The sequence below is a fragment of the Stylophora pistillata genome, chromosome 13 (genome assembly GCF_964205215.1).
Source record: "Stylophora pistillata chromosome 13, jaStyPist1.2, whole genome shotgun sequence".
Taxonomy (NCBI): Eukaryota; Metazoa; Cnidaria; class Anthozoa; order Scleractinia; family Pocilloporidae; genus Stylophora; species Stylophora pistillata.
The window spans coordinates 10,362,126-10,380,559 of record NC_142531.1 but is presented as its reverse complement, the minus strand read 5'-3'; the positions used below and the strand labels follow the sequence as shown (position 1 = coordinate 10,380,559).

Genomic DNA, 18,434 nt, shown 5'->3' with positions numbered 1-18,434 from the left:
CGTAAAGAGTGATCCGAAATACATCGCGTGTGTTGACGGGATAAGGCGATCCAGGTGTCCTTGTCTGAAGGCAAACCAAGGATGTGGGATAGCGTGTGTGTGCAAAAATTGTGGCAATCCTAAGGGAAAGAATACAAAAGTTGTCGCGAGTCCCGTTGGAAGGAAAAGAAAAAGAGAGAGTCGGTCGCCTTACCAGAGAGTTCGCAGCGCTGATTATTTAGCATCCGTTAACGTTCAACCCAGTCAAAAGTTGTGGAGTGTCTATGAGCAGTGCCTTCTGATGACTATTGTATCGTTTTTGACGTCGACTTTGGTATCTCCATCAGCAGATAATGTTGTACGCCTATTTAATCAGGTGGCAAATTCCAGTATTTGTAAAGAATCAAAGTTCCCCATAAGAGCGAAAAATACTCTACAAATAGCCGGGAAACTTCAACAACTGGAACAAAAAAGGAACGTACTCATGTTCAGACTGGCAAATAAAAGTAAGGTGAATGTGCTCTGTTAAAAGAGCTGAGAAACGAAATCTCTTTTGTTAATGAATTAAACGTTATTAATTGTTGCACTAATTGAAAAGAATGAAAAGTTTGATGAGAGTTTACACCTGAACGGAAATTTTTTTCTGTCACGTGAAGAACGCTTATAATTTATATACTCGCAACGTTTATGCTTAAAAAAAAAGTTAAATTTTGATATATTTTGAATATCAATTTACCACTTTTGGAGAATATACTTGTCAAAATTTCCTCAGATAGTACTAAGTATACACGTTCATATGGAAAGTTGTCGTTGCATTTTTAATCATTTGTAAGTTCCATTATTTCGTCAATCAAAATAAAAAATACACGCGCGGATTCGATGTTATTTCTTTTCATGTGATGAAAAAGGCTAATGTCAGAAATTGAAAGGTAAGCTAAGGAAGAAGAAAGTTGAGGGTTATCGGCGGTTTATTGCATCAAACAAATGATCTTAAACTGAAATAATCATATGTAAGGGATCTCTATCAATTTAGCACAAAGGTTGCGAGACGGGATACCTGTTGATAGCAGTTTTGATGAATGAATTGGTAATCCTCTTTAAACAATTCATTTATTTATCATTATTATTATTATATCTTTTTAGAAGATTATAAATACATGGAAATACATAGGAATACATGGGAATATGTAGGAATACGTAGGAATACATGGCAATACATGGGAATACATGGGAATACGTAGGAATACGTAGGAATACGTAGGAATACATGGGAATACATGGGAATGCATTGGAATACATGGGAATACATTGGAATACATGGGAATACGTAGGAATACATGGGAATACATGGGAATGCATTGGAATACATGGGAATACATTGGAATACATGGGAATACGTAGGAATACATGGGAATACATGGGAATGCATTGGAATACATGGGAATACATTGGAATACATGGGAATACGTAGGAATACGTGGGAATACATGGGAATACATTGGAATACATGGGAATACATGGGAATACGTAGGAATACGTAAGAATACATTGGACTACATGAGAATACATGGGAATACATGGGAATACGTGGGAATACATGGGAATACGTAGGAATACGTAGGAATACATTGGACTACATGAGAATACATGGGAATACATGGGAATACGTGGGAATACATGGGAATACATTGGAATATATGGGAATACGTAGGAATACGTGGGAATACATGGGAATACATTGAAATACATGTGAATACATTGGAATACATAGGAATACATGGGAATACATTGGAATACATGGGAATACATGGGAATACATTGGAATACATGGGAATACATGGGAATATATCGGAATACACAGCAATACATGGGAATACTTAGTAATACACGGGAATACATGGGAATACATTGGAATACATGGGAGTACATGGGAATTCATGGGAATATATCGGAATACATCGGAATACATGGGACTACATAGGAATACACGGGAATACATGGGAATACATTGGAATACATTGCAATACATGGGAATACATGGGAATACGTAGGAATACGTGGGAATATGTAGGAATACATGGGAATACGTAGGAATACATGGGAATACATTGGAATACGCAGGAATACGTAGGAATACCTGGGAATACATGGGAATACACGGGAATACATTGGAATACGCAGGAATACATTGGAATACATGGGAATACGTAGGAATACTTAGGAATACGTAGGAATACATGGGAATACGTAGGAATACATGGGAATACATAGGAATACATGGGAATACATGGGAATATATGGGTATACATGGGAATACGTAGGAATACATGGGAATACATGGGAATATATGGGAATACATGGGCATACATAGGAATAAATGGGAATACACTGGAATACATGGGAATACGCAGGAATACATGGGAATACGTAGGAATACATTGGAATACATGGGAATGCATGGGAATACGTGGGAATGCATTGGAATACATGGGAATACATTGGAATACATGGGAATACGTAGGAATACGTGGGAATACATTGGAATACATGAGAATACATGGGAATACATGGGAATACGTGGGAATACATGGGAATACATTGGAATACATGGGAATACGTAGGAATACGTGGGAATACATTGGAATACATGAGAATACATGGGAATACATGGGAATAGATGGGAATACGTGGGAATACATGGGAATACATGGGAATACATGGGAATACGTGGGAATACATGGGAATACATGGGAATACGTAGGAATACATGGGAATACATGGGAATATATGGGTATACATGGGAATACGTAGGAATACATGGGAATACATGGGAATATATGGGAATACATGGGCATACATAGGAATAAATAGGAATACACTGGAATACATGGGAATACGCAGGAATACATGGGAATACGTAGGAATACATTGGAATACATGGGAATGCATGGGAATACATGGGAATGCATTGGAATACATGGGAATACATTGGAATACATGGGAATACATGGGAATACGTAGGAATACGTGGGAATACATTGGAATACATGAGAATACATGGGAATACATGGGAATACGTGGGAATACATGGGAATACATTGGAATACATGGGAATACGTAGGAATACGTGGGAATACATTGGAATACATGAGAATACATGGGAATACATGGGAATACATGGGAATACATGGGAATACATGGGAATACGTGGGAATACGTGGGAATACATGGGAATACATGGGAATACATGGGAATACGTGGGAATACATGGGAATACGTAGGAATACGTAGGAATACATAAGAATACATTGGAATACATGGGAATACATGGGAATACATGGGAATACATGGGAATACGTGGGAATACGTGGGAATACATGGGAATACATGGGACTACATGGGAATACGTGGGAATACATGGGAATACATGGGAATACGTAGGAATACGTAGGAATACATAAGAATACATTGGAATACATGGGAATACATGGGAATACATGGGAATACATGGGAATACGTAGGAATACGTGGGAATACATTGGAATACATGAGAATACATGGGAATACATGGGAATACATGGGAATACATGGGAATTCGTGGGAATACATGGGAATACATGGGAATACGTAGGAATACATAAGAATACATTGGAATACATGGGAATACATGGGAATACGTGGGAATACATGGGAATACATTGGAATACATGGGAATACGTAAGAATACGTGGGAATACATTGGAATACATGAGAATACATGGGAATACATGGGAATACATGGGAATACATGGGAATACGTAGGAATACGCAGGAATACATAAGAATACATTGGAATACATGGAAATACATGGGAATAATACATGGGAATACGTAGGAATACATGGGAATACGTAGGAATACATGAGAATACATGGGAATACATTGGAATACATTGAAAGGTATATATCGAGCTCAGGACATTTTATGGGGTCATACATGGACTCCTAACCCACCCTATCCTTTATAAAAGATACCAGATCTTCATCATACGTGTCAACAGTTTGAGTTAACTTTCCAGGATATATGATGTTTGACATCAACCATACCAGAGGTTGAATTTTTGCGTAGTCCCATACAATTACAATGAATACATGTCTTCAATTGTCTCCATAATAACCATGAATGTAGACACTATGAGATTGCTACATGTAACATAATAAAAATTATAATGAGGCTCGAAGAAAATCACAAATTTTCGGTGATTGAAACACAGAGATCTGTCTCGTTTTTGAATTATGTATCATCTACTTTTGCATGTCCCAAACAAAATAATAATTAAAAAAAATTATCCCTGGACACAGAAGGATTCAATGAATCCAGGTTAGTTGTTACTCGGACGCTTTATCGGTATACATCTGACAGTATTTAGCCCAAAACTTGAACGCGATCTTTGAAGAATGGTTGTAATATTGTATGGTTGTAACAAAAATACTAGCATGAAGTGCAACCGAAACCTTACCTTACCGTACTAGTTCCGATAGAAAAGCACAACTTCGATCACCAACGCACTCCAAACTAATAAGGGAATCGAAGCCACGAGACCATGTCAAATTCTCGTCTTCCTAAGCTTTCCAACGTATCGAAGAAAATTTCACCAATAATTCGCACTTAAAAACGCAACCGGAATCTTAATCTTTCACCAATCCGAAGTGTCCCAAACGACACCAAGGATAGCTCATGAAACAAGGATATCCCGTGAAATTCTTAACCTTCGAGCGCGGAAATCTTAACGATCTTCTTACAATTAATATTTTTACATTGCATCCCTCCCCTAGTTGGGAAGTGACAAGCAAGAGACACGTTCACAACGCCTTTTGATTGGAAGAAATAAAACCACATTCTATTGGTTATTAGTTGTGAGGACATAACTACAACGGAAGACACAACTGCAACGCTACAGGCTATTAGAGACATTTAGCACCAGGGTTTTCGAATTAACGGCAGACCTCAAACGGCAGTTCCAGGTTAGGCGTTTGACGTTCGACGTTTATGGCTTCTACCACTTTAGCTACACTTCTCCAACCTCAAGCAAATTTACGTAGAAAACTAGCGAATTATGGGAACTTCCAGAAAATGGCGGCTGCTGCAAGGTTAGTTTTTCTAAGCTGATGTATTTCAGGATTTTTTGGAGTTCTCAAACCTTCATTTATCTGTAAATAAGAAATAAATGTTTTATTCTGCATTTCTAAGGCATGATTTTGAGGACATCCTTGCTGTAGCTCTGGCCTATGACAGCAGTTCTTCAGATGATTCGAGCGATGAAGACGACCTGGATCTTCTTCTAGTCGATGCCATGTTCCCTGAAACTAGCAAGCCCGACTATATACGGCTCAATTTGGAAGACTTGACTGAAATTCAGTGTGAGACGATGTTTAGGTTGGTTTTTTTCCCCCGATTTTGGACACGATAGCCTTTCGTTGAGTTACAAATTAAAAAACATTAACTTCAATAAAATCACCTCTTGAGAGACTCAGGGTAAGTTGTTAACGCATTGGTTCTCAACAAGATTTTGCAATGTCGCCGCATTATCGCTGCTGGGATCCTGATATGGTTTCAAACCAAGGGCAAGGTGATATCAGCCATGACAAAGGTAAGTTTGACTTTGATGTAGTTTGAGTTGAGTGTAAATGCCGCGAACAAATGTGCCCTACAGCCCTTATTAAGTTTTCCCGCAATTGTCAGTCCTTTCCCTCTCTTCCCTATTTCAATTTAATTACTATTACATAACTTACTTCAAATTGAAATTTGTAAGACTTTTGGCAATTTCTGAAGCAGTGATATATTTAAGTTCCGATTACTTTCTAACAAAAGTACGCGTATGGTTGCGTTTTGAACAATGGGCCTAATTAATTCGACACTCAAACTCTAAATCGACTGTGCCCACATCTTACGGGGGATGCCCAGGCTTCCGAGAGGGCGGAGCAATGCCTACCGCCCACACACATTTTGAAGTGTAACGCAATCGCGATCCCAGCGTGACCTTTGAGCAGCATCGGCCACTCATGGTTGGGTAAAAAAAAAAAGCAAAGGGAAACTAAATTCCCAATATTTTTTGCGTGCCTGTGGGGGTCCGCCACGCTTTGGAATATTTTGCCGAGAGAGATGTTCACCAGCATTATACTTCTGGTGTTTGCTCGCTTTTTGGATAAGGAAGTTTGCATGATCGAAGTGCGAACAAAACGCGAAAAAAGCTCGTACAAGTGAAGTTTGAAATTTGATTTGCTGAAGATCAAAACATAAACAAGAAGAAAAACTTTGAACTGAAGGTTAGTCTTCAAATTTTGATGCCTTACTTTTATGAATCTTGAGTTTCTATGTGAAGTATTTGATCTGATGAGAAAAGTTAATTTAGAATTACATTTTCTTTACTTCAAATGCCAAGTAAAATTGCGTTAAGTTTGATGCGCCCCCAACCTTTTCAATCACGTCGAATCAGATCCTCTTTTCTTACTCTTTGCAGTCACTAAGGATACAAGGCTTTAAAAAAATATAAAATATTCTAGCTTCAGGATTAAGTCACTCTTACTACAGTCTAAGGCGGACTATTTTAGTGAGGTTTCGGTGGATTTTCCAAGTTATAGCTGGCACTGACACTACCGTCATTGGCTTTTTTGCTGTCCAAGTCTTGTGTTGGTGGGGTTGGTTGGCGAATTGGTCGATACTATAGCTAAGCAATTGCGTCTTCATAGCAGTTACAGTCTTGCCTCAAGAAATCCGACTTTGGCTTATTTTTTCGCTGTGTTTTAGTGCTAATTTTTCATAAATGCCTCTTTAGGCTTGAAATGTTAACTGGAGGATAAACTTCGGTCGAATCAATAATTATCAGATGACTTCCAACCACCCCACCACTCTCAGTTTAATGTTTATTGATTTAATTGTCTTTCAATCCAACCAGTCTATTTCCTAAAAAGTTTCTCATGAGTTTAAAAATTTAAGCCATTTTCTTTATGTGCATGTGTTATTTGAAAAGAATGGCGTCAGCTTTTTTTCTGTTTATTTAGTCGAAGTACACGATGAAGCTCGCAGATTAACATAATCAAACTTTCACTGGTTCTTCAAACATGAGACAAGTGATACAACAAATGGTTAGTTACTCAAAGGCTGGAAATCCAAGTTTCTTCGGACTGCTATAATCTGTTGTACTCGAGATGCCCCCCCCTTCCCTCAAGAGTATCTATGAGCGAACCTCTCTTTAGAGGCCAAGTTTCATCAGCAAACCTTAGTAATTTATCTCAAAGTTTGTCTCAAGAGATCAATTTACCTTGGCAGGCGATAAAATAGGGGTTCAATTTTTTCTATCAATTTTTAGATTGTTGACATTACTATAGAAACATCATCTCTAACAAATTTGAAATGCAGATTTTTTACTTATCATTCAGTTTTTGTCACATTATGGAAACGATATTGCCTGACATTTTGAGATGGTTAAAACTCAAGGTTCTGAAAATGGTTTTGCCAGTATTTTCTTATTTCTAATTTTTCTAAATATATTTGAGTAGCTCAGCTGACAGATTTTAACAAAACTAGGGAAAACTATTTGATGGGAACTGTATGTGGTGAGGATTGAGCCAATTTCAAAAAACATGAACAGAAGGAAACACAATAAATCTCACTCTTAGGTTCTTTTTTTTGTTACTCCCAAAACATATGGTCATAAAATGACACTTTTCCAAGATTGATATCCGAGCATGCATAAGCTTTAGAATCTTTCATTTTGCAATCTTTTCCCTCACTGTTTTCTTTTCTTTCAACTCCTTTGAAAGGCATAACAGGCCTATCAACAGTATGGGTATGTTTACTGGAAATCTTAGAGTCTATTTCATAAAAGCTGCATTGTTCTATACTGTTTTAATACACCTTTTTAGATGACAATCATACAGTCTTAGGGATCCGTCATATTTGTTTTGCGTGGTGACAATTTTAAAGCTCATGCTATTTTCACATTCAGATCTAGTGCGGTAAAAACCCTATGGAGCCTCCATAAAATTTATTTCAGCTCAAAATGTATTCAAACTAGTTTGACTTGCATTTCAATTTGGACTTGCATTTCACCTTGCAATGCATGTCTTGATCCTGAAATTCTTATTTCTTGAGATTGATGACAAGAATTAACTTTAATGTTGTCTGTTGGTAAAAGAGATGTGAAGTTGCCCAATAGTTAGTACAGTAACTATAGACAGATTGGATGGCAGTGACATTTACTGTGGCAAGCTGTTATTCAAGAGATTGTCATTAGTACTAGAAGCTCACCGCTGGATTAAATTATCAGCCTTTCATTCCTTCCTCACAAGTTGCCTAACTAGCTTATTCTTTGAGTGAGTTGTGTCAGTGCTTTATTTGTAATTTTATGGTACAATTGCCAATAATGATTTTGAAAGTCTTGTCCAGATTTCATCAGAAACAGACATGAGAAGTGATAAGTTGAAATAATTTTACGGTCTTAACCCTGTACCAGCAGGCAAAAAAACCTTATAATTTGGCCAAACAAAACTTAAGCTCGCTTTGTTTGTCGTTATATGAAGTATCCTTACAATATTTGCAGTTTGAAGAGACAGTCCATTAGTTCAAACTTTAGGGTCACGTGACCTAGATCATCCGCTCGTTTTTAGATGCGTTCAAATCGATTTGTTTTCTCGCATTTATAAGTGTTTTTCGAGCCATTTTCCCTCTACAGAAGCCCTCAGGACAGCATCAGGCAAGAGTACCATATAACCCCATACATTAATTATGCATTCATTCTTTGTTCAATGAAAACAATAGTGATAACAATAGAACTCCGCAGAGACTAGTAGTCTTTGTTTTCAAATTTTGGATTTTTTGTCTAAGTCTTTTTTGAAACAGGGTAAATTCGGCGCGTTTTGGCTTTGCAAAACGAGAAATTTAAGGCATTTTCTAGAGGTTTTTAATTTTGAAATATAATTTAATGTTCAGTTTCGCGTTTAAAGCTTATGGGTGGCCGGAAAATAATATCCAGGCTATCGTCAGGCTGTAAAGTTTGTCAATGCAAAGTTTAATTAAATGTTGTATCTTACCTGTTCTTGTGGTTTTGGTTGATTCTTTCATTTTCTTTTTGTGCCTGAGTGATGAAAGTAGATCACGAAGGCCGGTGCATACGGCAATGCAAAGAAACCTTTATTAATCTAGTCTTTCTGGCCTTCATAAAGGTAGGCGATATGTTCGATAATGATTCCAAAGGGATCATTTCCGTAGTGCTGACGCCACATATAATCTTGTAGGTAGCCATCGAAAAGTCCTTTGGATGTTCCTGTTTGGGGCAAACTTCGCTTGATTCCCCAACATGTATTTTCGATGCCCTTTGTGTGGGCACCAGTGTCTGGGTCAAGGAAGTTTAGGCTGTGGTTTACTGTGCGATGATCATAGCTGTAGTCATTTAGGCAATTGTAAGCTCTCCATAAGTCGCTCATAATGCATGTCCCCGGAAATATTTGAGTGCGTATGATGGGCAATAGTGTATCTTTGTCCCTACAATCTACCAGAACAAGGAAGAAGGCCTTGGTTTCTTGGCAAGTGCCACTGAATACCCACTTCCTTCGATAGCGCGACCTCGGTGATATTGATGAATAAATTTTGTTTTTTATGTGGTATTTGGCCAATCGTACAGAAGAAGAAATGCATTCTTTAGTGCAAAGGGGACCTTTTGGGCATTATATCAATGCACATATTGTTATGAAAAATTTTTTAGTGAAGGTAAAACAAAAAGTAATTTTTGGAGAATATCTCCTAACCGATTTGTGTAGCATAGTGGTTAAGGCAATAGGCTGGTAATGGTCTGGTAATAATACGCGTTGACCAAAAAGCAATGGTTCAAGGCTCAGCAGGGCTGCTCAGAAGGTAAAAAAGAAAATAAAAGGAGAAAATAGTAGGAATAAAGGGGAGAAGGGAGAATGTGAGACAAACATAAAGAAGGAAAAGCCACTCTTGATCAATTTCTCTTTTATTAAAGCAGTAAGTACTTATTAGAAATGTATATAATTATGCTAAAGCCTTGGGAATAAGTTTTTGTCTTATAAACAATAGCATGCATACATAATTAATGTATGGGTTATATGGAACTTTTTCCCAGTATCATTAAGCTGGAATGTGGGTAGAGGCAAGCCTCTGAAAGAAAACAGAGGTGAGAGGTGGTTTCATGGAGACTGGACCACCAAAATGCATTTCACTTTGGACTTGCATTTCACCTTGCAATGCATGTCTTGATCCTGAAATTCTTATTTCTTGAGATTGATGGCAAGAATTAACTTTAATGTTCTTTGTTGGTAAAAGAGATGTGAAGTTGCCCAATAGTACAGTAACTATAGACAGATTGGATGGCAGTGACATTTACTGTGGCAAGCTGTTATTCAAGAGATTGTCATTAGTACTAGAAGCTCACCACTGGTTTAAATTATCAGCCTTTCATTCTTTATACACAACTTGCCTAACTAGCTTATTTGAGAGATTTAGCAAGAGGACGGGAACGTCAGTTGACAATGGCGCACGCAGCAAAAATACCGGTAAGAAACTGGGTCGAGAACGTCGCCCCGTTGTGTTTCAGAAGTGAGTTAGCAGTCGCTGCAGGGAGACGCCATGGCAATATCTGAGTTTTAATAGCCTAAACTCGGCTTTTCAAAAATTGCCAACACAAATTTTCGCTTTTACAAACAGCTTTAAGGACAATGAAACTATCCTCTTTGAGAGTGATGCAACAAGCGAAAACAGAGGATAATTATAGTTACGGAAAGTTAGATGGGCGCTTAAACTCTATAATTGATCCATTCTAGGTAAGACTCGTGTCTGTTGATTCCTGTATCGAATTTTTGAGCCCATTAGATATTTTTTTTGCGATTTGTGTTGCTGTCTTTTCATTTCATGCCATGCCATTAGATTTTAGCACTGCTCATCTTTCTTCGCAATTTCACAAAGTATAGTTTGGAAATCATCATCGTTTTTTCCCCTTGTTTACTGAAAATTTCTATTCATTCATGATGGTACATCTGTTTTGAACATTGAATACTTAGAGGTGCAAAGCATTTTGAACGGGGTTATGGTACGCAACGACAAAGTTAATGCGAGTTCTTGTTTAACGCTGAAAGAATTAATGCAAGTCACCCATGAAATGGTTAGGCTTCAGATAAGACTTGGTTTCGATTTTTTGTTTGTTTAGTGTTGTTTCTTCTTTTTTCGACGAACTTGTTCAAGACTGAATTCAATTACTTGATTAAGAAAGTCGTGTCGAAATAGAATTGATTTTCATTTTCTTTTGTTGCGTGAGTCCAACTTTCTTGTTTTCATCGGCGCTGATTAAAAAAGTTTAAGACATAAAAAAGTGCAAACCCGGTAAAATTCTCAAATTATTTTTCTCTGACTTCAATCCACAAAGTATTCATTTATGATCGTTAAAAACGACAATGACAACAAAAACAAGTAAATAAAAAAATTTTGCGGTATGTAAGCTTCGTAATTGTTCATTTTATTGACTGCTCCAAACTTCAACATGCAGCATGGTTATTGATGAATCGATTTACGATAAAATTCAACAGCATATATCCCATTCTTAGAGTTTTCACTTAGGCTTAATTAAAGAAATGTATTCAAGAAAAGCCCTTTTACTGTCTAAAGCCTTGCTCATTCAAAAGCAAAATGAGTCCTGAAATCTTGGATCGCTTGCCAACGATTGTGTTCCAATTTCCTTTCGGGAACCAGCATATTGAAGCGACAAGTTTTCAAAAATACACCGATTAAAACAAAGAAAGGGACCCAGTTCTCTTGAACACGAGTATTGAAATACTTCCAAACTCATCAAATGATTTTCGCTATTGCTCAAATAGTGCTTTACTGCGAAGGATCGTGCTCATATACGTCTCATAACCGCAGTTCACACATAATGTTTCATATGGTTGTTGTTGTTTGATTTATCATCTACGGGTTTATGTCGAATTAATTTGATGGCCTGCTCCCAGTTGGCTTGTTAACTCAATTGGTAGAGCGCTGCACTAGTATCGCAGAGGTCCGTGGTTCGAATCCCGTACAGGCCTGAAATTTTTTTCAGGTCTGATTTTCACTATTGCTCAAATAGTGCTTTACTGCGAAGGATCGTGCTCATATACAATTCAGTAATTTTGCCCCTTATATGATAATGATTTTGAAAGTCTTGTCCAGATTTCATCAGCAACGGATATGAGAAGTGATCAGTTGAAATAATTTTATGGTGTAAAGAATGTTTGAGCTTCCAGTATGAGAGATGAGTTATTTCTTGAGTAATTGATATAGAATTGTAAGTGCCTTTCTTCAAAATAGGCAGCCAAGCTGGTGCTGGCATTGAGGCATAAAATGGAGGTTCAAAGTGCCCTTTTGACTTAGTCTCAGTTCTCTAAAATCTTTTGAAGTGAAAATCATCTATTTATATTAAGGCATCTAAAAAGTTGTCCATGTTATTTAAATCTGACCCTGTTCAGTTTTGTTCCTAGGGTATACAGGGTTTGGGAAGGTGTTTGATATGCATCCTCACTGATACTATTAGTTGTACAGGTTCTTTGTTGTTTGGCTTCTAATAAGATTCTTCTCAGACTGTCAGATTGTCAGACTTTTCATTCAGAGGCTGAGTATTCCATTTTGTGGCAAAGTATGTGTACTTCTGATCTGGTATGCAAGTAGAGAGAATGAGATTCCATTATTGCTAGTCACACTTCAGGACTTCTTGCTGTCAATGGCTGGTGCAAACTGTTAAGAATTGCATGCAGCCCAAAGCTCAGTCAAGAGGCAAGGAAGCTAACCTGTGAAATGTAAAGGGAATGAAATCCTCACAAACCTTCAGGGGTTGAGTTCTTTGCTTTTGTTTCAGGCAGGGATCCCATTATGCAATAAGCTGGTCTTTCTCATCTTTGTACACACCTCTCCAGTTATGATGTAATTCTCATCTGTTGAGGTTTAGGAGAAGTTTGACTAAAATAGGGTATTTAAATTTTAAATGAAATTTTCCACATTACCATTACCATATCTGATGATGTTCCAAGACTAATGATTGAAAAGAAGTTTCTGTACTTTGACTATCTTACTTTTCTTTACTTGACATTGACCCTTTGTGTGTCAGTAATTGGCACTACCAGTGGTGAATCATGGTAAAAAAAATTTTGACCTAAAATAGACTTCTGTTAATTTTTATTTGTAGCTAAAATTGCAAGTACACTGCATTAGAAGTTGAAGCTGTAGAAAATGTTCCCTTAAAAGTGAATACTTTAACTATTCTACACCAATTTGAGAAAGCAATTACATTTTAAATGACTTTTCATTGCGCCTGTACTTTTTGACAGGCTTCCAGCATCCTTCACAAAACATATGCATGCTGTGCATGCAAGAGGTATTTTTTGGATGGGTGGGCTGAGATGGGGCACCGACGAATAACTGATTGTTTTCAATTGTGTAAAAGAAACAAAGTGGCTGTTATAAAGCCACTGAGCTCAGATTATGGTGAATGAAAGGCTGGAAATGAACTTTATGTATTAGTTCATAGCTCAGGAGGTCCACCTCCAGGAAAATTTTTACAGTGCTGTCTTGTATACTTTTCTTTGACAAGCAGTCTTGCACAATTTTATGAAAGATTTATTGCGTTGTGTTTTGAGTTCTTAATCAATGATAAGTGTTAATGAGACAAAGATTATCAAGGGGTGCCTCCTGGCGCTGTAATTAATTCTTTTTTTCCTCAACCACGAGGTTGTGCAAAATCACATGACCTAAGCGCCTCTAATGTAGTGGCATGCAAGGCATGTAAACAACAAAAGATAGCCAAAAAACCCGACAAAATGTCAATGTTCAGTTGTGACATTCTCCTCCCAGTGTAGAATTAAATTGGGTGGAACACTCCTCTAGTAACACCAACTTCCCTACTGGTTTCTTGTATTCTGCAGCTTTCATTTTAAAATACTTTTGGTTAAGGTCTAAGCATTCATAGCAATAATAGTTTACAATTATTCAATGAAGTGGGGGTGAATAGAGGTGAAGAAATATCCGCCACATTTACCGACTCTGAGGTGAATAACTGTTTTGGTATATACCACACAGAAACCACAAAAAAATATTTGACTTCTGTCAGTTTACGGAAAAATGGTCGGGAATTAAATTGTTGAAGCACAATTTTGTCTCTTTGGCTGCTTAGAGGCAAACAGTATTTGCTAATCACTTTCTGATAGATTATAATAAAAGATATTAATCCCTCGTCCATGCAGTGTTCTCAAACTTTTGTAAACTCAGAGAAGAGTGTTTTCTTCTGCAGATTGCTGCAAAAATGTATAATAAGACAATGATAATTTGCTTTTTGCTTGATATCATGCTCAGTGGATGCTTGTTGCATGGAAGTTGAACCTGTACAACTACTTTATATTTGTTCAGTCTGCCAATACACATTAGACAGAAAAATGATAATGAAAAATATTTTAATTTTATTATTGCAGCAGTGAAATAGTATCTACTTTTTCTTTACCAGGAGCCTTCATTCGGTTTCTTTTCATAACACTGTTTGTGACCATAGTGTCAGTTCTTGCTGAAGAAAGGGTTTTCAATACCATCACTTCATCAAAGGCATTTTACATTATCGGTAGCTGTCATGGCCTGGCTGTGGCGTGTTTGGTCTACCTGGTTAATAACAGTGTCATCTCGATCACAAATACAACTGATCATACAGCATTAGAGGTCTGCTGGCACTTCATGGCATCCTATTCCTTGTGTGTTTTCCTGTGTAATGCTGTCTTCAACTGGAGTCGTAATCTGCTTGCTGTGGCTTCCACAGTTGGAAGACAAGGTATCATGAGATTTGAACATGAATTGAAGTATTCTTTTGTTTTTCCATTCCCTTTTGGTGAGACATTGTATGCAAAGGGAATGACCTATGTGTGGGTTCATTGAGGCTTATATTTCCCTGTAAATTGGTGATATCAATTTAAAGCCTATTGAAAACTTGTTTTGTTTTAAAGATTCTGAAATGCAGATTTACTGAAAAACTTAAATTTAAGGTACAAATGTTTTATCGTTTTTTTTGTTGTTGTTGTTACTATTATTAATGTTATTATAATTATTATTTTATGTTTTCTTTTGGATAAAGTTAAGTCCTGCTTGGTGAAGTCTGTTTAGCCTCTCAACTCCTAAAATTTATCATCTAGCAATGAAGTTACTTCTCATAATAGTTTAAATAAGTTATCCAGCAAATCAGGTAATGTGAAATGGAATTATGAGCTGAAAGAGGAACAATGATTTCATCAGCGGACATAAAACTGACTTGTAATTTTGCAAATAACTGCATTCCTAACAGTGAGAATAGAAGGTGTGTTGAAAGAAGGTGTGCCCACAGACAGGGAAATTGCTGAACTTGCCGCACACATTGTTGAAATCTGGAAACGTCTCAGCCGAGCTTTGGGCACCCAAGAAACCATCATAGTACAGATACAGATCGATGAAGATGATGTGTACGAAAGGGCGTTCTCGTGCTTAAACAAGTGGCGTCAAATGATGGGAAGTCAGGCGAATTATGAAGCTCTGGCTCAAGCTTTGGGGCGCGAGGAGATAGCAAGAAATGATTTGATTCAAAGATTTTGTTACGTTGTATTGGATGAACCAGATGGTAAAGTGTTATTTGTTTATAAAAGTTATTCTTTTGACGATAACTCCCCACATTACTACTGAATTAAAACTAATTCCAATTTTGATGATTATGCAAATTTTATATACCTTTGTTATTTAATTTCAGGGGCCGATGGCAACCCACAGGATGGTACAGATGCATAAATCAGAAAGTCCAACTCCCACTGCTCAATGGGAATAATTCAGATCATGAATTGAATTTCATGTTTTTCTCTATTTAGTTAAGACTTGTTACTTATTATAACTCGTGTTAGTAGCTACAGTCAATTTTGTTGATTTGTGCGTAAGAAAAGCCTGCGTATCCGTAGAAATTTAGCTAATTTAGAAAACTTTTGTCATATGAGAAATAACAGCTATCTTCGTTTTCTTTAACTCGATGTTAAATCCGTTTATATATTGCTGGAAGATAAAAGGAGTGAGAAACAGTAAAGGAGACAATTGGGAAACGCACGTGGCTGTTAATGAATTCGTAAATTGTGATAGTTAAATATCTATTGATGCTTTGAAAGTCAATTCATTAAAAAAATACGATCGCTAGAAGAGAAGGAAAGGTATCTTTTGTTCGCGGATAGGAGGAGATCAAATTTAACTTTTATTACCATCCGGATCATATAGAAAGACATTCCTGAGGTAAGAATGCATAAGTTGTTTAGAAGAAAAGGAAAGGACACATGCTTGTCGTTCGATAAGAAGAACAAAGAGTTCAACAGATCGTGCACAAGCTGGTAACTCTTGATCGTGAAAACTTTATTTACACTAAAACTTTATATACGTGAAACGTTTATTTACGTGAAAACTTTATTTATCCCAAAATGGCTTTTGATTAGAGAAATTTAGAAACCTGGATTAAAATTTAACCCTGGGTTAGAGCTAGTCGGCCTTTGAACAACTGGGCCCAGAGGAACATCAGAATGTCAGCGGACAATTTCTCAGTAATTCTGTGTTTCTTGCACACATATAACAAAAAAACATTACCCATGATGAAAAAAAAAGCTCTAGGTAGCAAGGATTCGCTGTTTAATTTGTTTGAAATGAGAAAGTTAACGAAAAATGAAACTTATAATGTTAACAAGGAAAATGTGTGAATAAGTTTGTTCAACTTGCTGTTAAACTTTATAGTTACAGTCAACGCTTGAAGTAAAATTGATCATTTTGATTCATTGTTGGTTCTGATATATTTCTTGCGCGTTTATGTCAATTTGTGCCCAAGATGAATTTTACTGAAAAAAGAAAGTGGAATGGGACACGCATTCTGTGTTTGATTCTTCCAGAGGCCTAGAAGCAACCAAAGGCGCAATCGCCTGTCATAGGTATGTCTGAAAATTGAATTATTCGCCATGCTTTGTGTGCGTGGACTGTTGGTCAAGCGATCCGAACTCGAGACCTGGGGTCCGTTTCTCAAGGCCCGGCGGGTAACTTAATTAACGGGCCCGCAAAGCTGAACTACTTTTTTTTCTTAAGGTGGTGGTTTCAAAAATTGTAAAAACTTATACATTAAAACTATCACTGAACTATAGAAACAAAATGGACCGGGTTAGAGCCCAAGAACCTTCCTCTCTATTCTTAACATCTTGATTTTTAAATATGGCTTTGGGCCTGATAAATGACTGGGTCTTTCATTACATTGTCCTCTTGGGCAAAGCACTTTACTCCCAGTGTGCCTCTGTCCACTAAGGCCGAGGAGTATAAATAAACTGGGTACCAGCGGATTGTCAGGGAAGGCTGATGAAATGCGGAAGGTAACCATGGGATGGAATAGCATTGCAACTCCCCCCCTTTCCCTCTCTGGGAAAAGATATTTCTAGGAAAGAGTTTGTGAATCACGAGCCAAAGGCGAATAGATATACCGACACCTGATTGCCATAGTGTTGTCATATATTAAACCTAAAGAAAAGAGGGAAAAGCCAAATTAAAAATGATTAGCATAAGCATACTGTATATATATCTTTTTTAATTTAATTGAATCGCTTGAAATTCCCAGACAACAACTGATACCCTCAAGAAGTTTGAAAAATGTTTCCTTTGAAATTTCGAAAACAAGTTTACAAGTGTAGGTCAAGCGGACCGGACTCGAGACTTGGGGTATGTTTCTCGAACTGAAAGGCCGTTTACACGGCAGAAAAATCGGCTGCGGACGTGTCGAAAAAGGAGCACGGACCTCACATTTTTGCCCGTGTAAACAATCCGTACCATGTTTTGGGGGATGGGTACGGACCCGTGTTTTTCTGGTTTTAGGGCCATAGACGTCTATGGGGATATGGCCCAAAAACCAGAAAAAACACGGGTCCGTACCCATAACTCAGCAGTCACGCGTCGCCATTTTGTTTACAAGAATTACGCATGTTCGATAACAGCAAACAGCTATACTAAATACTGTAGTCCCATCCAAGAAATTTGTTCGGTCTCCCAAAAACTGCAGTGTAAACGCAACCTTGCTAACTTGGTCCTTATGCCTCTTTTTTCCGACCCGTGATAAAACACCCATGTAAACGGCTTAAATTATGCGATCCGTACTCCTTTTTGGACACGTCCGTACCCGATTTTTCTGCCGTGTAAACGGCCTTTAAGTCCCTGTAATTTAAAGGATAGGAAAGCAGGTTCTGGTACCCAAACCAGTCCTTTTTGTTTCTTTTAGCTGATATTTCTATTGTATCATTTTCAAAACTTTTGAAATTCCTATCTTGAATGAAAACTGAAGAGCTTTACGGGCCCGTTAAGTTACCGGGACTTCCAAGAAACGGGCCCCTGGGGCCTGTAATTTAACGGGCCCGAAGCTATGTTTTGAA

General features: G+C 37.4%; 2 protein-coding genes and 1 long non-coding RNA gene across 3 annotated transcripts in view; 2 read left to right on the top strand and 1 right to left on the bottom strand.

Moving 5' to 3' along the window:
• LOC148717560 (uncharacterized) overlaps positions 1-854 on the top strand; it is a 1,854-nt gene extending 1,000 nt beyond the window's left edge. Inside the window, exon 2 of the mRNA XM_088742727.1 lies at positions 1-854. This exon is cut by the window's left edge and continues 247 nt beyond it. Coding sequence (XP_088598853.1) covers positions 1-508 — 508 coding nt within the window. The 3' untranslated portion in view covers positions 509-854.
• The window catches only part of LOC148717559 (uncharacterized), a 35,226-nt gene extending 30,558 nt beyond the window's left edge, over positions 1-4,668 (bottom strand). The window contains exon 1 of the long non-coding RNA XR_015994511.1: positions 4,478-4,668. This is a non-coding gene — a long non-coding RNA (uncharacterized LOC148717559). The remainder of the gene's footprint in view (positions 1-4,477) is intronic.
• A 242-nt stretch (positions 4,669-4,910) lies between these two features.
• Positions 4,911-16,808, top strand: LOC148717558 (uncharacterized). The gene is made up of 5 exons (XM_088742728.1): positions 4,911-5,108; positions 5,209-5,608; positions 14,498-14,812; positions 15,320-15,628; positions 15,755-16,808. Exons 2-5 carry the CDS (start codon positions 5,533-5,535, stop codon positions 15,790-15,792), a joined length of 738 nt encoding a protein of 245 aa, XP_088598854.1. The 5' UTR covers positions 4,911-5,108; positions 5,209-5,532; the 3' UTR covers positions 15,793-16,808.
• The last annotated feature ends 1,626 nt before the right edge of the window (positions 16,809-18,434 follow it).

Bases quoted from the DNA above. Each gene is read 5' to 3' on its own strand.
- LOC148717558 (XM_088742728.1), top strand. From the start codon at position 5,533: ATGTCGCCGCATTATCGCTGCTGGGATCCTGATATGGTTTCAAACCAA. The intron at 5,609-14,497 runs GTAAGTTTGACT...TTTCTTTACCAG, and splicing joins TGATATCAGCCATGACAAAG to GAGCCTTCATTCGGTTTCTT. The intron at 14,813-15,319 runs GTATCATGAGAT...CATTCCTAACAG, and splicing joins TTCCACAGTTGGAAGACAAG to TGAGAATAGAAGGTGTGTTG.